Raw genomic sequence first — 16,442 nt, forward strand, 5'->3', positions numbered from 1 at the left:
GTTCCTTTTCCCTTGGTTGTAGGGATCAGGGATGAGGGCTTCCTTGTGGGTTTGTGGGGGTGGTCAGAATGGAACTGTCTGCAATCACCTTCTCATGTCAAGAAATGCGTGATATTAAGGAAATGTAACTGAGCTGAAGGCCCAGAAGCAACTGGACCCTAGCTTGGGTGTTCAGCCCAGGTATGTGAGGAAAAAGCTGTAAAACTGCAAGTCCCAGGATGCCTTTCACTAATGAGCACAGTACACAAAGTCTGCAGAGTTCACACATGCTCAGTGTGGTGGCTTGAGCCTATTTTCCATAGGCCGCTGACCAGATTAAATAAGGTGGAGCACATGGCCCCACCCCAAAACAGTCTTTAGGACTGTTGAGGCACACCCCAGGGTGTGGGTGGAGCCGGAATTTACCTTTGTACTTCACAGCAGGTCAGGGTTATTGGTGACTTGCTGTGTGGGTCTGGAACTGGCTGCCATCCTGACACGTCTCAGAGCTGCAAGCAGGTTTGAATCCAGGATCCTTGTGGCCCTGCTCCCTGATTCCTACCCTGCTCCTCTGATTCTTCATTCTGTTCCCTTGGGGACCTTCCCACAGATTACCATGTCTCATAGAATTCTTGCTGCCCCTGAAGACCCCTGTGTTAGTCAAAGGATTTTTACTATCTGACTACAGGGTAATAGTCCACTTTTGATAGTCCCTTACGTGGAGACTCAACTCTCCACTGTTTTCCTGGCAGGCAAGAAATACTGGGAAGGATGGACCCCGGGGCATTATCACTTGAGGGTACAGGTTAGGGATCAGGGCTGAGGTGGGCAGATGGTGTCAGTCACCAAATACGAGGCCTTGATGTCTGCCCTGCCTTCTGTAGGTCCTGCTAGACAGCCACCATGGCCTCTCAGGTTCTCGGGCTGGAAGAAGAGTCTGGCCCAAACCCTGGGGATTCTGAACTGGCTGTGAACCCCTTTGACGGGCTCCCCTTCTCTTCCCGCTACTACGAGCTGCTTGAGCAGCGCCGATCCTTGCCTATCTGGGCTGCTCGCTTTATCTTCTTGGAGCAGTTGGAGAGTAGCCCCAGTGGAGTGGTGCTGGTGTCTGGAGAGCCTGGCTCTGGCAAGAGCACCCAGGTTGGGGAAGATTCTGGGAGTGGACAAGCGGAGGGGCTAGGGAACTGGCTCTTCCCGGGACAAGGGAGGTGGGGGAGGGGGGTGGGGGGCAGGGCGGAGCTGTGTGGAGTAATAAGGGAGGTGGGTAAAAGGAGACAGGCTGGCCCCAGGGTAGCTGGTGAAGGACCAGGGGACTCCCCAAGTAAGAGGTTAAACTGGCCACAGCTCCCCCAGCACTTTTGACTGGAGTTCTATATCTTACTGACTGATTGTCCTTCCCTACCCTTACCCCAGATCCCACAGTGGTGTGCAGAGTTTGTGCTGGCCAGGGGTTTCCAGAAGGGCCGGGTAACTGTGACTCAGCCCTACCCTCTGGCAGCCCTGAGCTTGGCCCTGCAAGTTGCTGATGAAATGGACCTGACCCTGGGTCATGAGGTTGGATACAGCATCCCCCAAGAGGACTGCACTGGGCCTGACACCCTGCTCAGGTGTGGCCCCCTGCAGGCCTGACCCCAGATCTTCCCCTCATCCAGTAGAAACAAGCCCAGTCTTCTGATATCTCACCATTCCCTCCCTCAGCCTAGCTCACCCTTTAAATCATGCATGATGCAACTGCTGAATTCAGCCCTTTAACCCCAGCCAGGGACCTCAGACATTCAACCTCACCCTCATCATGAAAGTCTCACTTTCCTAACTGGAGTACAGCTTGTGAACAGTGTCACCAGTGGGGTTGTGGGTCACAGGTAAAGGTCCATGGGCTCAGGAAGTCAGTCACAGGGTCTTTTTCTGATCTTTACTATCAGAATCTAGGCCCCCTGGGGAGAAGCTCCTCTGGACTTCTGGGGCTGGTCATTGTCTACACTGACTCCTCTGCCCACTGCCAATGTCAACAGGTTCTGCTGGGACAGGCTGCTTCTGCAGGAGGTGGCCTCGACCCGGGGCACTGGAGCGTGGGGTGTGCTGGTGCTGGATGAGGCTCAGGAGCGGTCAGTGGCCTCAGATTTGCTCCAGGGGCTCCTGCGAGATGCCAGGCTGGGAAACCTTCCAGGGGACCCCAGAGTGGTTGTAGTTACTGATCCAGCCCTCGAACCTAAGCTCCAGGCCTTCTGGGGCAATCCTCCTGTTGTACATGTACTTGGAGAGACTGGCAGGTGTTCCACTCCCGTCTACAGGGACACTGTCCCTACTGATAGAGTGGAAGCTGCCTGCCAAGCTGTGCTTGAATTGTGTCGGAAGGAGGCTCCAGGAGATGTGCTAGTGTACCTGCCCAGTGAGGAGGTAAAACATGGGATGCAAAAGGAGGTACTCATGTCTCATGTCTGTCCCTTCCTGTCCCGGGGGGGAATGTGAGCAATGCTTGTTAGGAACATTGGAGTTCTAGTACTTACTCTCCATTGGAGTCCTGAGGAAAAACTCTGGGGTTTCAGGGTAAAAAGGTCTACCACCCTCTTTTTGATTCCATACAATGCAGGGATTTGTGGTTCAGTGAGCTCCTGAAATTATAACACCCCAACTTTGTGAGTATGTGCATTTTTTCAGAGTGAAGGGCCATAGTGTTTCATCAGTTTTTCAAAGGGGTCTGTGACCCACAAAGGTGAGAACTACCCTAACACCCCACCCCTTTTCTCAGGAAATTTCCCTGTGCTGTGAGTCCTTGTCCAGGGATGGGGGGTCCTTGGAGAACCAAGGGCCTCCACCACGGGTGCTGCCCCTTCACCCAGGCTGCGGACAAGCTGTTCAGGCTGTGTATGAGGACATAGAATCGGGTGCCCGAAAGGTTGTGGTCACTCACTGGCTGGCCGACTTCTCCTTCTCCCTCCCTTCCATCCGACATGTCATTGACTCAGGACTGGAGCTTCGAAGTGTGAGTGAAAGAGAGGTGAGGGGACGTGGGGGCTAAAGATAGAAATAGCCCTCTCTCATCTGTCTTGGCCTTGGTTGGGGGGTGGTGACAGGTTTACAGTCCTCAGATCCGAGCAGAATCCCAAGTGTTGAGACCAATCAGCAAGTGTCAGGCAGAGGCAAGACGACTGCGGGCAACAGGGATCCTACCAGGTAAGAGCCTTTGCCCTCAATGAAATCAAACACGAAAAGAGTCCCCAACCCATGAGCCCTGAGAAATCTACAGTGGTCTTCTTTCCCAGGTCTTTCTCCCCTCAGGATCCTGCCTCTGCCTGTATCCTAAGTCCTTCCTAGAACTAGAGGCTCCCCCGCTGCCCCAACCCAGGGTGTGTGAGGAGAATCTGAGCCCCCTGATATTACTACTAAAGAGGAGACAAATTGCAGAGCCAGGGGAGTGTCACTTCCTGGACCGGCCTGGTGAGCACCCCTCCTGCCCAAGTCCTGCTGTCCAGGCTCTGAGACCCCCTGCCCTGTAAGCCTTGTTCCCTCTCCAGCTCCAGAAGCACTGATGCAGGCCCTGGAAGATTTAGACTATCTGGCAGCCCTGGATGATAATGGGGACCTATCAGACCTGGGAGTCATCCTATCAGAATTTCCCCTGGCCCCTGATCTGGCCAAAGCCCTGCTGGCCTCGTGCGAGTTTGACTGTGTGGATGAGATGCTCACCCTGGCCGCCATGCTCACTGGTATAAATCGCTTCTCTCTCTGGCTCTTATGGCCACTTCAGCCTTCCCTTTGGTGTTCTGGTGCTCCTAAAACCAGCCCATTCCACTTTGCTCTAGCTCCCAGCGCTCACAGTGCCTAAGGAACTAGGCTTCACCACTTATCCCTCTCCGATCTCTCTGTTGGTTCTTGCCCCTCAATATGCTTAAATCTCTCCTACCTGTTATTACTAAAACTGCACCCCTCTTCCTCAACCCTACACTCCCCTTCGGCTATACAGAATAATCTCTATCCTGTTCAGTCTAGGGTATTCCTCGCCTGCTGCATTCCAGCTTCAGGCCCACCACAACACTGACACAGCCTTCAGCTCACCAGTGGCCTCCTAGAGACCTAACCCAATGAACACTTTTGAGCCCCTGTTCATGACTTTCTTTTGACACATAGAACACCAACCATTCCCACCTTAAAATTGCCCCTCCCTAAGCCTCTGTGACCCGCTCCTTGTGGTTTTCACCCTACCCCTCTGGCCACTCCCTAATCTCTTGAGCTCTTCCTCCTCTGCTTCATCCTCTGCTCCTCCACTGTTAAGTTGGACCTCAGGGTTCTGTCCTTGCCCCTCTTGTCTTCCCATTCCCTGAACTCTCTGAGCAAGTTCATTCACCCCCATCGTCTGAAATGCCACAATATCATTCTTCTGAATCTTGGATTTATATATCTAACTCCTGATGGATGTTTCTATCAGAATTGTCCATAATACTTCAACCCAGAACTGAACTCAAGCACTTTTGTTGTCGTTTTTGTTGAGCCTGAGCACTTTTTTTAAAATAAATTTATTTTACTTATTTATTTATTGGCTGTGTCAGGTCGCCGTTGCTGCGCACGGGCTTCGTCGCGGTGCGTGGGCTTCTCATTGCGGTGGCTTCTTTTCTTGAGGAGCACAGGCTCCGGATGCACAGGCTTAGCAGCCATGGCTCACGGGTCCAGCCGCTCCGCGGCATGTGGGATCTTCCCAGACTAGGGCTTGAACCCATGTCCCCTGCATTGGCAGGCAGATTCTTAACCACTGTGCCACCAGGGAAGCCCAAGCCTGAGCACTTTTTTAAACTACCCCCTCACCACCACCACCACCACCACCAACACCACCACCATCACCACCACCACAAAATCATACAATCATCTCTGCAGCTCCACTATCATCATTCTAGACTAAACTTCCTCCAGGTTTTTTCATTATTATTTTTCACTTTTCCTAATTTTTAAAAAATTTACCTGTTCGTCTCCATACTCACAGTCAATGCCAGTGTTACCTCATCACTACTCAGCTGGATTCCTTTAGTAGCTTCCTAACTAATCATGTGAACTTCTTCCAAACACGTGGACTTTTAAAAACTCTTCATCAGCTATTCTCTACCTTCCAAACAGAATGTAAACTCATTTGCATAGCACATCCAGCCTCTCTTAACCTAGCCCATACCTACCACTCCGGCTTAATCTTCTGCCACCCTGCCACACATGCCATCCCCTCCACTCATATACTAGGTGCTTGCAGTTCTCCAAACATGCTATCTCCATGGTCTAGAATACTCCCTCTGCCCTTTCTCCACTGAACTAATTCCTACTCAAACTTCAGATACTGGCCTGCACACCTATTGGGCTTATCAAGTTTGCTTACTTGTTGATCTCTCCCAAGCTTCTTGAGGGCAGAGACTGTTTTTCATTTATTTATCTTCAATGTCTAATAAACTGCATAGTCTCTAGAAGTCTTTTGAATAAAGTTCCCAAAGTGACACTTCTACCTCTTCGGTGCACTGCTGTCCTTTCTCATTCCCCAAAATGAACTTCCTCTCTTCTGCCTCCAGCTGCCCCTGGGTTTACTCGTCCTCCACTCTGTGCAGAAGAAGCTGCCCTGCGTCGGGCACTAGAACACGTGGATGGTGATCACAGCTCTCTGATCCAGGTGTATGAAGCCTTTATACAGAGTGAGTGGTCCAATCTGCATCCTCTTACAGAATCCAGATTTTCCAAAGAGAGGAAGTGGTGTGCAACCAGCTGACAGATCTCTATTCCCAGGAAAAGGAAGCCCTTTGGCCAAGGGTTGGGTTCTTTTGGGGGTCTCAAGGGCTTTAGCTATAGCTGGTCCCTTTCTATTCCTAGGTGGAGCAGACAAGGCTTGGTGCCAGGCTCGGGGTCTAAACTGGGCAGCATTGTGCCAAGCCCATAAACTTCGGGGAGAACTCCTAGAACTCATGCAACGGATTGAACTTCCCTTGTCTCAACCAGCCTTTGGCTCTGAGCAGAATCGCAGAGCCCTTCAGAAAGCACTGGTGTCAGGATACTTCCTTAAGGTTAGGGGAAAGAGTTGGGGTGAGGGTCATAAAAGGAGCAGAAAGTAGAGGAAGCAAAGATTGGTGTATGTCACCTCTGAAATTGGGGTCCAGGTGGCCATACAAAGGATTCTTTAGGACCAGGAGAAACTTTTCCTTTGAGGTTTTGGATACAAGGGGCTATGGAGATGCCATACAGTATCGTAGTATGGTAGGGCTATAACACCTAGAGGTATGCTTTACTTTTAATACTGTCACCACCCTTGCTAATAATTCTTTCTCAACTCCCTTTTCTTTCTTCTACTGACTGACACTTCACTCTCACTTATTCCTTCAATATCTTTGTCTTTCAATGAGGTGGCCCGAGACACAGATGGAACTGGAAATTACCTGCTCCTAACCCATAAGCATGTGGCCCAGCTCTCCCCATACTGCTGCTACAGAAGCCGCAGGGCTCCTGCCAGACCCCCGCCCTGGGTGCTTTACCACAATTTCTCCATTTCCAAAGACAACTGCCTTTCCATTGTTTCTGAGATTCAACCACAGATGTGAGTTCCCTGACAACCCTCTTATACTACCCATTCCTCTTCCTGGGGCCAAAATTAAAGCTAGGGATTTAGAGACCCTAAGAAGAGGAGGGGGTCTTAGTGGTTTGTAGTAATATATGATTTGAGGAGACAGGGTTTGTGGAAGGGGTAGTAAGAAGTTTAACAACATGCATTATAAAAGAGGATACAGAAATCATCTAATTATAACTGTCTCTGTCAGGCTGGTGGAATTGGCCCCTCCATACTTCCTGAGTAACTTGCCCCCTAGTGAGAGCAAAGACTTCCTGAACCAGCTGAGGGAAGAAATGGCAGATTCGTCAACAGGGAGTGAATCTTCCTCCACCCAAGAGCTTGGAGATGCCTGTGTCCTGCAGTGACCTGCCTGCGGAGTGAAGCTGAGCTCATCTCATTACATTAGATCTTCCTTCAGGCTAGCACCTAGGCAGCCAGCCAGATTTAGAAGCCCAAAGTTAAGGATCAAATACTGGAACCTGAGTTCCAAGAAATGGTGGGCTGGGAGTGGAGCGAATCAGTCTAAACAGAGTAGGACCCTTTCCTTAGCTTTCTTCTATTTATTGGAGAGGAACTAACATGCCTTTCATATACCCAACTTATGCCAAACCCATCCTTGTGTTCCCTTTTGGTCTATAAAAGTTCTTTTTATATGGTGTCAAATTTGAGTTTGGTTCTGCGGCATTTGCAATATCCATGAGTTAGAGATGAGTTAGTAGGAAAGAATAAGAGTCAACTCCAACAGTGACATCCTCTTGCCTGGTTCCCACCTCTAGTCAAGACTTGTACTATGACTAACCTAGCTGTCACTAACATGGAACATGAGTAGTTTGACTACAGTTGGCCTCTAACCCTGCCTAAAGCTTACCTCCCTCTATCACACTGCTCTTGCCTCCAGGGGAGAAAGAAAGGCTGTGCTATAAGAATCAGACAAAGTCTTCCCTTTTGTTCTCATACAACTTAAATCCTGCTCTTCTTAAACCTCAAGGCTACTGCAGCCATACCCAAACTCTTAACTTTCCATCAACAAGCTTCCCAGCAGCCCCTGGCCCACTCACAAGTTTTTCTAACAACTTCAAGGACATCATGCTTTTCTCTTTTCAGCTGGGTACTACGTTCCCTTTTCTTCCTTTGGACTATTAATTTTGATATCCTCAATCATCTTGCACATTGTAAATGTATTTATAGAAATTGATGGAAAGGAACCTTTAATCCTTAGAACTTTGCTTTTTGCCTCAGTTTCCTCCCTTGGAGATTCTGTCTGTTCTCATCATTCCATCTATTTCCTACCTCTATGTGGATGTCTACTGACCTCCCCCAAAAGGCATTTTTCCAGAATTTATTCTCTCTAGGTCTAGCATTTAGTTTTGCCTGCAGAGTTAATCTTGGTTCTATCTTCCCAATTTCCCTTTCATCATCCACAACACCATTGATTTCTTGATCCTTTACATTTCCAACCTGGGAATTATCTTTGATTATTTTTAGGCCTATCACTTCCTAATTATTTGCCAAATTCTGCTCACCCTAACTCCATTGGGCCCATTAACTTTGTCCATTGCTTCCTCCTCTTCCCTCTCTGTCCCCGAGAGACACCAGAGCCAGATTAGTGTTCCCAGATTTTCTTTTCCATTGAGTGTGTAAGTATCCGTCTCGCCTGCCACCCACTTGTAAGGCTCAAGTGAGAGGACGTAGTCAGCCGGTTAAACACACAGACAACATGGGGCTCAAAGTCCTTAGCGATTATTTTACAGTTGAAGGATGAGACGCCCAGCGTAGATAACCCTCTGGTTCCTGTCACGGTCAGTCAGACTCGCTTTCCAGCACTTCCTCCATTACTCCTCTGTCGTTGACGTCTTCCTTCCTTCCTTCACACCTTTGCTACAGACCCGGCCTGTGCGGGCTGCAGCCTCCTGATTCCAGCCGGGCCTGTAAACCTACTCCAGCCACACAGAACCCCAGCTCCAACACACCCACGGAAGAATCCGGAGTCCCTCAAGAGAGCAGCCATTGGCCAGCCCGCCCCCCTCCCCGCATCTCATTGGCTATCATACTTCAGGTCCCGCCCCCTCAGCGCCTCGGGTTCCAGCCGCGGTGCAACAGTCTAAGTGAAAAATGGCGGGAAAGGTCACGATTAAGCGCGCAGGGCAACAGCACAACGCTGGCCTGGGAGACGGCAGTGGCCGAGGAGCTCTTGACGAAAGCCTCGAGGCCACCTCCTCCTCACATGCTCCACTGCTACGGAACTACGGGGTGGGCGGCCGTGCGCTCCAAGGCCCCGGGCCCGGGGCTCCACGCGGCGCCTCAGTCCGGAAAAGAGCGCTCGGCCAGTCGGGCAGGCGTCGCTCACACCACTGAGGCGAGCCCGGACACGGAAGCCACCTTGTTGTCCTCGGCCCAGGGCTGCAGGTTCTGCAGCGCGAAGAGCGACGAGTTGTGCAGGCAGAGCGGGTCCGGGGGCAGCGGCGGCCGTAGCGGCCGCGGTAGTGCGTCCTGCTGGAGGTGCAGAAGCAGTCGGCCCGCACGGTGCCGCTCTGCCTCGCGCTCCTCGGCCGTCTGGCGCCTGGGCGAGCGGAGACGCGGGGTCAGCGAGGCCGGCCCTCGCCCGCCCCACGCCTCACCGCCACTTGGCCCGGCCCGGTCCCTCGCCCGCCCCGCGCCTCACCGCCACTTGGTGCGCCGGTTCTGGAACCACGTCTTGACCTGCGCGTCGGTCATGCGCAGGGCCTTGGCCAGCGCCGCCCTCTCGGCCGAGGCCAGGTACTTCTGGCGCAGGAAGCGTCGCTCCAGCTCCAGCACCTGCGAGCGGGAGAAGGATGTGCGCGGCTTCTTCCGCTTTGGGGGGGTCCGGTTTTGGTAGGGGTGACCTATACGGCGCGTCCCGGAGAAGGGCGAGAGCGCCGCTACAGGGAGGAAGAAAGAGCAAGGCAGGGTTTTCGGGGCGGCCCGAGGTGTCACTGAGAAGAGAGCGCGGCTGCCAATGCTGCAGAGCTCCCGCGCCCGGTCCCTACGGTGCCCCAAGCTCGACCCCGCACCAGTAGAGGCTTCTAGACAAGAAAAGGCCTCGGAAATGGCCCTCCCACTTGGGTGAGGGAGAGACCTCCCCCGTAACTTCACCCTGCCCTTCCCGCGGTGTGGACAGTGAACTGCAGAGGAGGGCGCGGGCATCGACGGCAGCTACCTCCCCAGCGCCTCTCAGCAGCGGGACCAAGAGATACCAATTGAGGGAGGATCTCCTGGGATTAGGGGCGGAGGGTACGAAAGGGGACCTTGAGTTGGAGCAGAAGGATCAAAGATGAGGATACCGGGTCAGTGTGGGGCATGACGCTGGAGGGATCGGGCAACCTCACCAGTGAGCCGGTCCTTGGCATAGCGGCGGCCGCTGTCCATCCAAGGGAAGGTGAGTCCCGCTAGGCCCCCGGCGCCGCCCAAACCCGAGGGTCCAGGAACAGCAGGCGCGCCTCCAGCGGGCGGCTGCACTGGCAGCGGGCGGTGCGCCGGGACGCGGATCACGCCGCCCGGGCCCACGCCAGAGCTGCCTGGTAGCGGGGCCAGCGAGCCCGCGGGGCCGTAGCTTGTGGCTCCGTGAAATCCACACGAGAACGCCACACTCTCCCCATGGCCCTGGCCCGCTCGACCCGGGCCTAGGCCGCTCCCGGGGGGTTCCGGGCAGCTCAGGATCTGATCGATTCCGAAGCTGATTGGCTCGTGGTGCGGGAGGTTGTGCGAGGCCAGCACCGCCGGCTCCATGGGTCCGCGTCAAGGAGGACCGCAGGAGGCTTGGCAGTTGGGGAGGGCGCCCCAAACAGCTCTGGGAGCCCAGCAGCGGAGCGTTTGGGGCGGTGGCCTCAGGGGTCAGCGGGGCTGGCCGTGGAGAGGCGCCGGGGCCCCCAGGACATCTTCATCCCTGTGTACGGGGAGTAACCGCGCCCGTGCCGGCCTCCGCCGGGCGTCGGCGCAGGGACTCGCATCCCGGGGGAGCGCGACCCACTGGGGCCCCAGGAGCGCCCTTGCTGACTCTGAAGAGCAGATGGACGCTGGACTGCCAGGGCCTCTGCCCGAGTCCGGGGTGGAGAGGGTTGGCCGGCTCGGGCTGGGGCAGTGACTGACAGATCAGCCTCGGGTGGGCAGTGGGGGCTGGGGGTAGGGCAGGGGCGGGGCCGGGCCTGTTAAAGGGGAAGAGACGCCTGTTTGCTCTGAGCGCGGGGAAGACTGGCCGGCGGGAATGGTGGGGGTGTTGGAGGGGGAAAGGTGGCGAGGGTGTTATGAACTTGCACGGGAGGGGCCGGTGCTTGGGCCGCTACGCGCTGAGTCAGCCGAGATGCGCAAGGCAACTCCATCCTCGCTGGCCTCCGCCTTTGGGGTTTCCTCGGCCTCACCGGCTTCCTTGCAGGTGCCTCCTCCCACAGCCCCCACTCTTCGCCTCCCGATGGGTCCTGCCTGACGACTCCCGAATTCGTTGTGGCCCCCGCCTAAATGCTCTCGAAGACCAAATCTCGTTGTGGCTTTCTGGCTGAGATGGGAAGCGGCTGGGGAACGGGGCCGGCGAGTTGGAGGCCCGAGAAGAGGACAGGTGTGGGAAGGCGGTGGCAGGGCGTCCGGTGGGCTAGGGCGGGGAGCAACTACTCTGGGCCAGTGATCCTGGTGCTCCTCCCGGCCTCTCCCATAGGGGCCCTAGCTTCATTCGGGAGCGCCCGTAATGGGTGCCCAGTGTTTCTTAGAATTTCGATTTTCTGAAATCGGTGTAAAGCGGACCCGTGGCTCCACCGGAGCCAACTCAGGTCAGTGGGGCTTGGGGCTGGCGTTCTGCCCCCAACAGGGAACCACCAACGCGGGACTCTGCCCCTCCACTCTGCGCCTAGGAAGTCTATTCTCACACACTCCCTCCCACCCCCGCAAAGGCGGGAGGACGAAATCGCCACAGGCGACACTTGGGACCTCACAGAAGTCTTCGGAGGATCCTAACCGCCTCATTTCGCAAAGCTGCTTCACTCCACCCAAGCCCAGGAAACTGTGCCTGGAGCGTATCAGAGAAGGGTGGTGGGGAAAGACAGAAGCCGCTCGGTGACCTTGTGACCTCTTGCCGAGGACCCAGGAGCTGGGAGCGTGTGAACTCTGCATCCTTCCCCGGGATGGGACCCGGGGCCGGCCGGGCCCCTGTGCCTTAGACCCGCCCCTGCCGCCACCCAGCCCGGTGCAGGCCGCCATAATCGGGTTAGCTGGGTCGGAATTACATTACCTTCCCCGGCCCGCCCCGGACCCCGGGGTTGGGGGGGCTGGTTCCTGGCGCCTCTGAGCCGGTGAGACTGGGCGCCTGGAGGGGGATGTTCTTACCATCCCTCAGAGGGTGGGCACGATGAGTAGCTTGGCCTGCCTCGGCACGTGGTGGCCAAAGTACCCCACCCCACTGTGCCAGCTCTAGCCCCTCCGCTGCAGCCCACTCTGGTGCTTCCCTACAGGCTGCCAGTTACCCGTGTGAGCCGAAATGCCTTCTAAGTCTAGTAGATGGGTCTCCCTGGGAGCACGGATCTTCCAGTTGATTCTCCAGGATCTCCTGGGGAAAACTCTGCCCCTCCTTTCTCCCTAGCAGATGGGCTGGCAGCCTGGCGCTTAGGGCACGGTAAGGGGTCTTTTCTCTCCAGGGAACCAGGAATGATATTTGGGCATCTGGGCAGGAAGATAAGGAAGAGAAAGAAGGGAGTAGGCTTTCTCGTCACACAAAGCCACCAGCCCCTCAGTGTTCTCAGAAAACCTCAATCTGAAGGGGGTGAATGATGGGGGAGGGAGGCAGTGGGCATCAATAATAGGTGACATCCTCCCCCAGTCTTGTCCACCTCCATCATCCAATTCTCCAGCTATTCCCCCACCCTGCCAACAATCCCTTCTGAAAGGGTTGCTGGGGCTGAGGGCGCGGCGGGGGGGTGGGGGGGGTGGGGCAGGTACTGCTACTGTGGCAGCTGTTTTTGTCTTGGTGAAGGAAACATATCACCACCTCCCCTTAGCCTTCACAGAACTCCAAGCATCTTTTCTCAGCAGTAGAGGGGTTGGGGCTACTAGAGAGCATGAAACCTCTACTGTTCAGGCAAACCCTTGAGAGATAGCAATGGGCTGGATTTCCCTGGATGAGAACAGAGAGCCTAGGGAGACAGTAAAGTAAATAAAGTCTCTCAAGGGGACTGGCCTGCAGGTTAGGAGTTTGTCAGTCCCCTTTCCCACTCCAGGGGTGGGCCTCAGGAGACAGTGAGCACTAGTGTGTCTCCAATCAAGCGGAATAAATCCTTCTTGAATGAATCAATGAGTGAATCAATGCAGGTGAAAAAGGTAGCATTGTGCAGACCTGTATACCTGCTTACTCTACATCCTGCCTTTTTTTTTTTACAACCTGCCTTTTGAGGTCAGCACAGATGGCACGGCCACCCAGAGATTACCCAACTGATCCTTGGAGGAGAATGGTCACAAACCTGGTAGTATATACACATCTTCTGGGGATTAAAAAAAAAAAAATTCTGTCAACCACAGTCCTAGGAATTTCTCGGCTTGCCTCTACCTTGCTAGTTCCCTGATTCTCTAGCAAGATGGTTCCTGCTAGTTTCTGTTCAGGCCTTCAAACCTGCAGCTTCAAAGGGAGAGGCCACATTCCCAGCCCATCCTCCTGAATCTTGTCTTCCGTCCTGCTGTTGGTGCCATGTCCCCACTCCTGTATCATCATTTTTCTTATCAATTTAGTCCTTCCTACCCCCAACTGTCTTAAGTCTCTACTATCTGGACAAAGTCTTCGCCCAACTTCTCAAGAGAAATTATGTGTTTCCTTTTCCCTTTTACTGCCCATACCCATTGCCTCCATTTCCCCATTATTTATTCTTTTAACCCACCGCAAGCTGGCTTCACTACATGGACCCTTTCTCAGAGAGCTCCCGTGTCCAGTGTCTGTTATCCAGGACTCCTCTGACATGTTTTACTTTGCTGACCATCAACTTTTTTTTGAAATGTCCATTCTTTTGGCTTCCATAATATCATATTATTCTACATCTTTGGACATTCACAGTCACTGCTTATGTTTTTCCTCCACCGACTTCTCTTCTTCCACCAAAGACTGTGAGCATTCTTCAGAGCTCAGACTTCAGCTTTACCCATCTCTACCTCTGCTCAGGTTTCATCCATTCCAATAGTTCCATCTATTACAGCTACCCAGAAAACTCTAAGACCTCAGTCCCTGGTTCTGACACTTGCTGTGTTCCACCCCACCATTCTAGTTTTCTAGCAAGCTCCACCTGCTTTCACTCTAGCCACCTTAAGTCCAACAGGCTGGAGGAAATTCTTCCCCTCAAGCTCCTTATTCACTTCCTCCTATTATTCTTTTCTTTGAAATGTTTCATACACAGTCCTTCCTTTCCATTTCCACAGATGAAAGCCTAGTCTAGGCCATCATCACCACCACGAAATATAGTTGTAAATACAACAAAAATTCCTGCCATTGAGCACCTTACATTCTAGTGGGGGAGGCAGGTGAAAAGGAAATATATACAATAAACTTAATAATAACAATGCTAAGAAGAAAACTAAAGCAAGGAAGGAGGAAGAAGAAGTGTAAGAGTGGGGGATTATGATTTATCTAGATTGATCACAGAAGACCTCATGGAGTAAAGACCTGAAGGAAAAAAAGGGCCATTTGGATATCTGAGCATTTCAAGTTGGGGACACGAGTATATCCTGGTGTATCTGTGGAACAAATGGTGAGGGGGTTCAGTGTGTCTTGAGAGACTGAGGGACTGCGAAAGACCATGCAAGGCCTTGAAGGCCATTGTAAGACTTGGACTTTTATTCTAATTGAAAAGAGAAGCTATTGGAAGGTTTTAAACAGAAAAGTAAGAAACCTCATTTTTAAATTTTATTTTAAGCAACTTTCTTAAGGCAAAACTGACATACAATAAAATGTACATATTTAAAGTGTACAATTTGATACACTGACATGTATACACACATGAAACCATCAACACAATCAAGATAATAAACATCCATCAACTCAAAAAAACTTTCCACGTATCCTTCCCCCCCACACACCCGCCCCCGGTACGCAGGCCTCTCACTGCCGTTGCCTCTCCCGTTGCGGAGCACAGCCTCCGGACGCGCAGGCTCAGCGGCCATGGCCCACGGGCCTAGCCGCCCCGCAGCATGTGGGATCCTCCCGGACCAGGGCACGAACCCGTGTCCCCTGCATCGGCAGGCGGACCCTCAACCACCGCGCCACCAGGGAAGCCCCCACGTATCCTTTTTTTATTCATGTTTTACCGGAATCACTGTGAGCTACTATGTTTAGAATAGGCTAAAGAGGGGTAAAGGTACAAGCAAGGAAAGCAGGCAAAAAGCCACTGCAATCATCCAGAGAAGAGATAATGCCGTCTTCGAACAGAGAGGTAAGCAGTGGCTGTAGCGAGAAGTAGTTGATTAAAATATCACCAATCTCATAACTCCTTACCACTAATTCACTCTGAAGATAAATGAACAAATATGTTTCTTTCATAGGATAATTCACCCTCTTCCAAAACGTCTTTTAGCTCCCTATTGCCCTCAGGCTAAAGTCCCAACTCCACAAGGCTCTGCTTCTTCTATCACTACGCTCAGATCTACGCCTGGGCCTCAGTCCAGTCCCTCTCCGTTCACTCCGTTCCCCCCACTTTGCCTTTCTTTTCTATTTCCACCACACTCCTTTCCCCACCCCCACCCCCAATCTCTAAATTGTGCCCACACAAAGACCCAATTCCTCCAGAAAGTCTTTCGGGGTCTCCACTGGTATCTCTCCCTTCTTGAGTCTCCAATTGCACCTGATGTTAATACTCCACAGTAATTTTATCTTTATTTTGTTTTTGTTTTTTTTAATCCCACTTTTTAAAAAGTAACTATGGGGCTTCCCTGGTGGCGCAGTGGTTGAGAGTCTGCCTGCCGATGCAGGGGACGCGGGTTCGTGCCTTGGCCTGGGAAGATCCCACATGCCGCGGAGCGGCTGGGCTCGTGAGCCATGGCCACTGAGCCTGCGCGTCCGGAGGCTGTGCTCCGCAGCGGGAGAGGCCACAACAGTGAGAGGCCCGCGTACCGCAAAAAAAAAAAGAAAAGAAAAAGTAACTATGGACGTCGGTGTACCAGCTCTAGGGCCCCTGCGTCCTCCCCAAGTACGGGACTGGGCCTATGCTACCGCAGGAGTTCGCTGCCCCAGCGTGTCCATGTGTGGTAGTGTCCTAGCCGTCCTCCCCTCCTTCTTGGGCATCTGCTCTGCATTAGTCTGTCCCAGGCCTCCGCAGGCGCCGATGATTGAATCATCATCATTAACCAGGGCCTGCTCCCCCATCCTCGGCGGCAGGGGAGAGTGTGGGGGCGGGGGTACGATCACTACCAAGTCCCTGGGGGTCCCTCCTTCCCCTCCACCCTCTACGAGATTCCGCAAAGCTCCGAGAAATCCCCGCTGTGAAGCCGGGACCAGGCCCACCATCGGGATGAAGCTCCGTAATGCGGACGCGTCAGCCGCGGAGGGCGACACAAATAGAGGGCCCTGGAGGGGCTTCTTTAGCAGGGACATCATCACAGGAGATCGACGACCCTGAGCGGTGGCGGGAGGAGACCGCCGGGCCTTTGGGAGTTGAAGGCGGCCGTCTTTTGCAGGCTCCAAAAGTTAGTCCCGAGGTCATGTCGGGTCTATTATGATGATTACTACAGGAGCTCAAAGAGATAGGACCCCTTCCCAGGCACCCCCCGACTCCCTAATTACAGATTGAGGAGGGGGAGGGGCCAGTGGGGCTCAGGTGAGCACACGGCGAGAAAGGGACATGGGCGGGGCCTTACAGAGGGTCAGCGAATCCGAAAAGACCTAAGCCTTCGTTGCGAGGCGACAAGTCCCGCCCCGCAG

The 16,442-nt window shown here is 53.5% G+C and overlaps 2 protein-coding genes across 4 annotated transcripts; one reads left to right on the plus strand and one right to left on the minus strand.

Annotated features, from left to right (window-relative positions):
* Window positions 1-96: 96 nt before the first annotated feature.
* Window positions 97-7,210, plus strand: DQX1 (DEAQ-box RNA dependent ATPase 1). 3 transcript variants are annotated; one of them, XM_060169795.1, is made up of 12 exons: window positions 97-498; window positions 864-1,119; window positions 1,393-1,586; window positions 1,992-2,376; window positions 2,729-2,962; window positions 3,054-3,153; window positions 3,259-3,417; window positions 3,495-3,686; window positions 5,523-5,642; window positions 5,818-6,008; window positions 6,345-6,535; window positions 6,756-7,210. In XM_060169795.1, the coding sequence occupies exons 2-12, from the start codon at window positions 883-885 to the stop codon at window positions 6,910-6,912; spliced, it is 2,160 nt and encodes a 719-aa protein (XP_060025778.1). In that variant the 5' UTR covers window positions 97-498; window positions 864-882; the 3' UTR covers window positions 6,913-7,210. The 3 variants fall into 3 exon arrangements, with proteins under 3 accessions (XP_060025778.1, XP_060025780.1, XP_060025779.1); XM_060169797.1 differs by lacking the exon at window positions 6,345-6,535; XM_060169796.1 differs by lacking the exon at window positions 3,259-3,417.
* Window positions 7,211-8,890: 1,680 nt separating this feature from the next.
* On the minus strand, window positions 8,891-10,294 carry TLX2 (T cell leukemia homeobox 2). Its single transcript, XM_060169771.1, has 3 exons — window positions 9,895-10,294; window positions 9,210-9,447; window positions 8,891-9,107 (listed from the first exon to the last, which is right to left on the minus strand). Exons 1-3 carry the CDS (start codon window positions 10,292-10,294, stop codon window positions 8,891-8,893), a joined length of 855 nt encoding a protein of 284 aa, XP_060025754.1.
* Window positions 10,295-16,442: the final 6,148 nt, after the last annotated feature.

The sequence above is a fragment of the Lagenorhynchus albirostris genome, chromosome 13 (assembly GCF_949774975.1).
Source record: "Lagenorhynchus albirostris chromosome 13, mLagAlb1.1, whole genome shotgun sequence".
Lineage (NCBI taxonomy): Eukaryota > Metazoa > Chordata > Mammalia > Artiodactyla > Delphinidae > Lagenorhynchus > Lagenorhynchus albirostris.

Coding starts and splice junctions, on each gene's coding strand:
- DQX1 (XM_060169795.1), top strand. CDS start 883: ATGGCCTCTCAGGTTCTCGGGCTGGAAGAAGAGTCTGGCCCAAACCCT. Junction 3,687..5,522: donor CCTGGCCGCCATGCTCACTG/GTATAAATCGCT, acceptor TTCTGCCTCCAG/CTGCCCCTGGGTTTACTCGT. Junction 5,643..5,817: donor GTATGAAGCCTTTATACAGA/GTGAGTGGTCCA, acceptor TTCTATTCCTAG/GTGGAGCAGACAAGGCTTGG.
- TLX2 (XM_060169771.1), bottom strand. CDS start 10,294: ATGGAGCCGGCGGTGCTGGCCTCGCACAACCTCCCGCACCACGAGCCA. Junction 9,448..9,894: donor TGCCAAGGACCGGCTCACTG/GTGAGGTTGCCC, acceptor TCCTCCCTGTAG/CGGCGCTCTCGCCCTTCTCC. Junction 9,108..9,209: donor AACCGGCGCACCAAGTGGCG/GTGAGGCGCGGG, acceptor CCGCTCGCCCAG/GCGCCAGACGGCCGAGGAGC.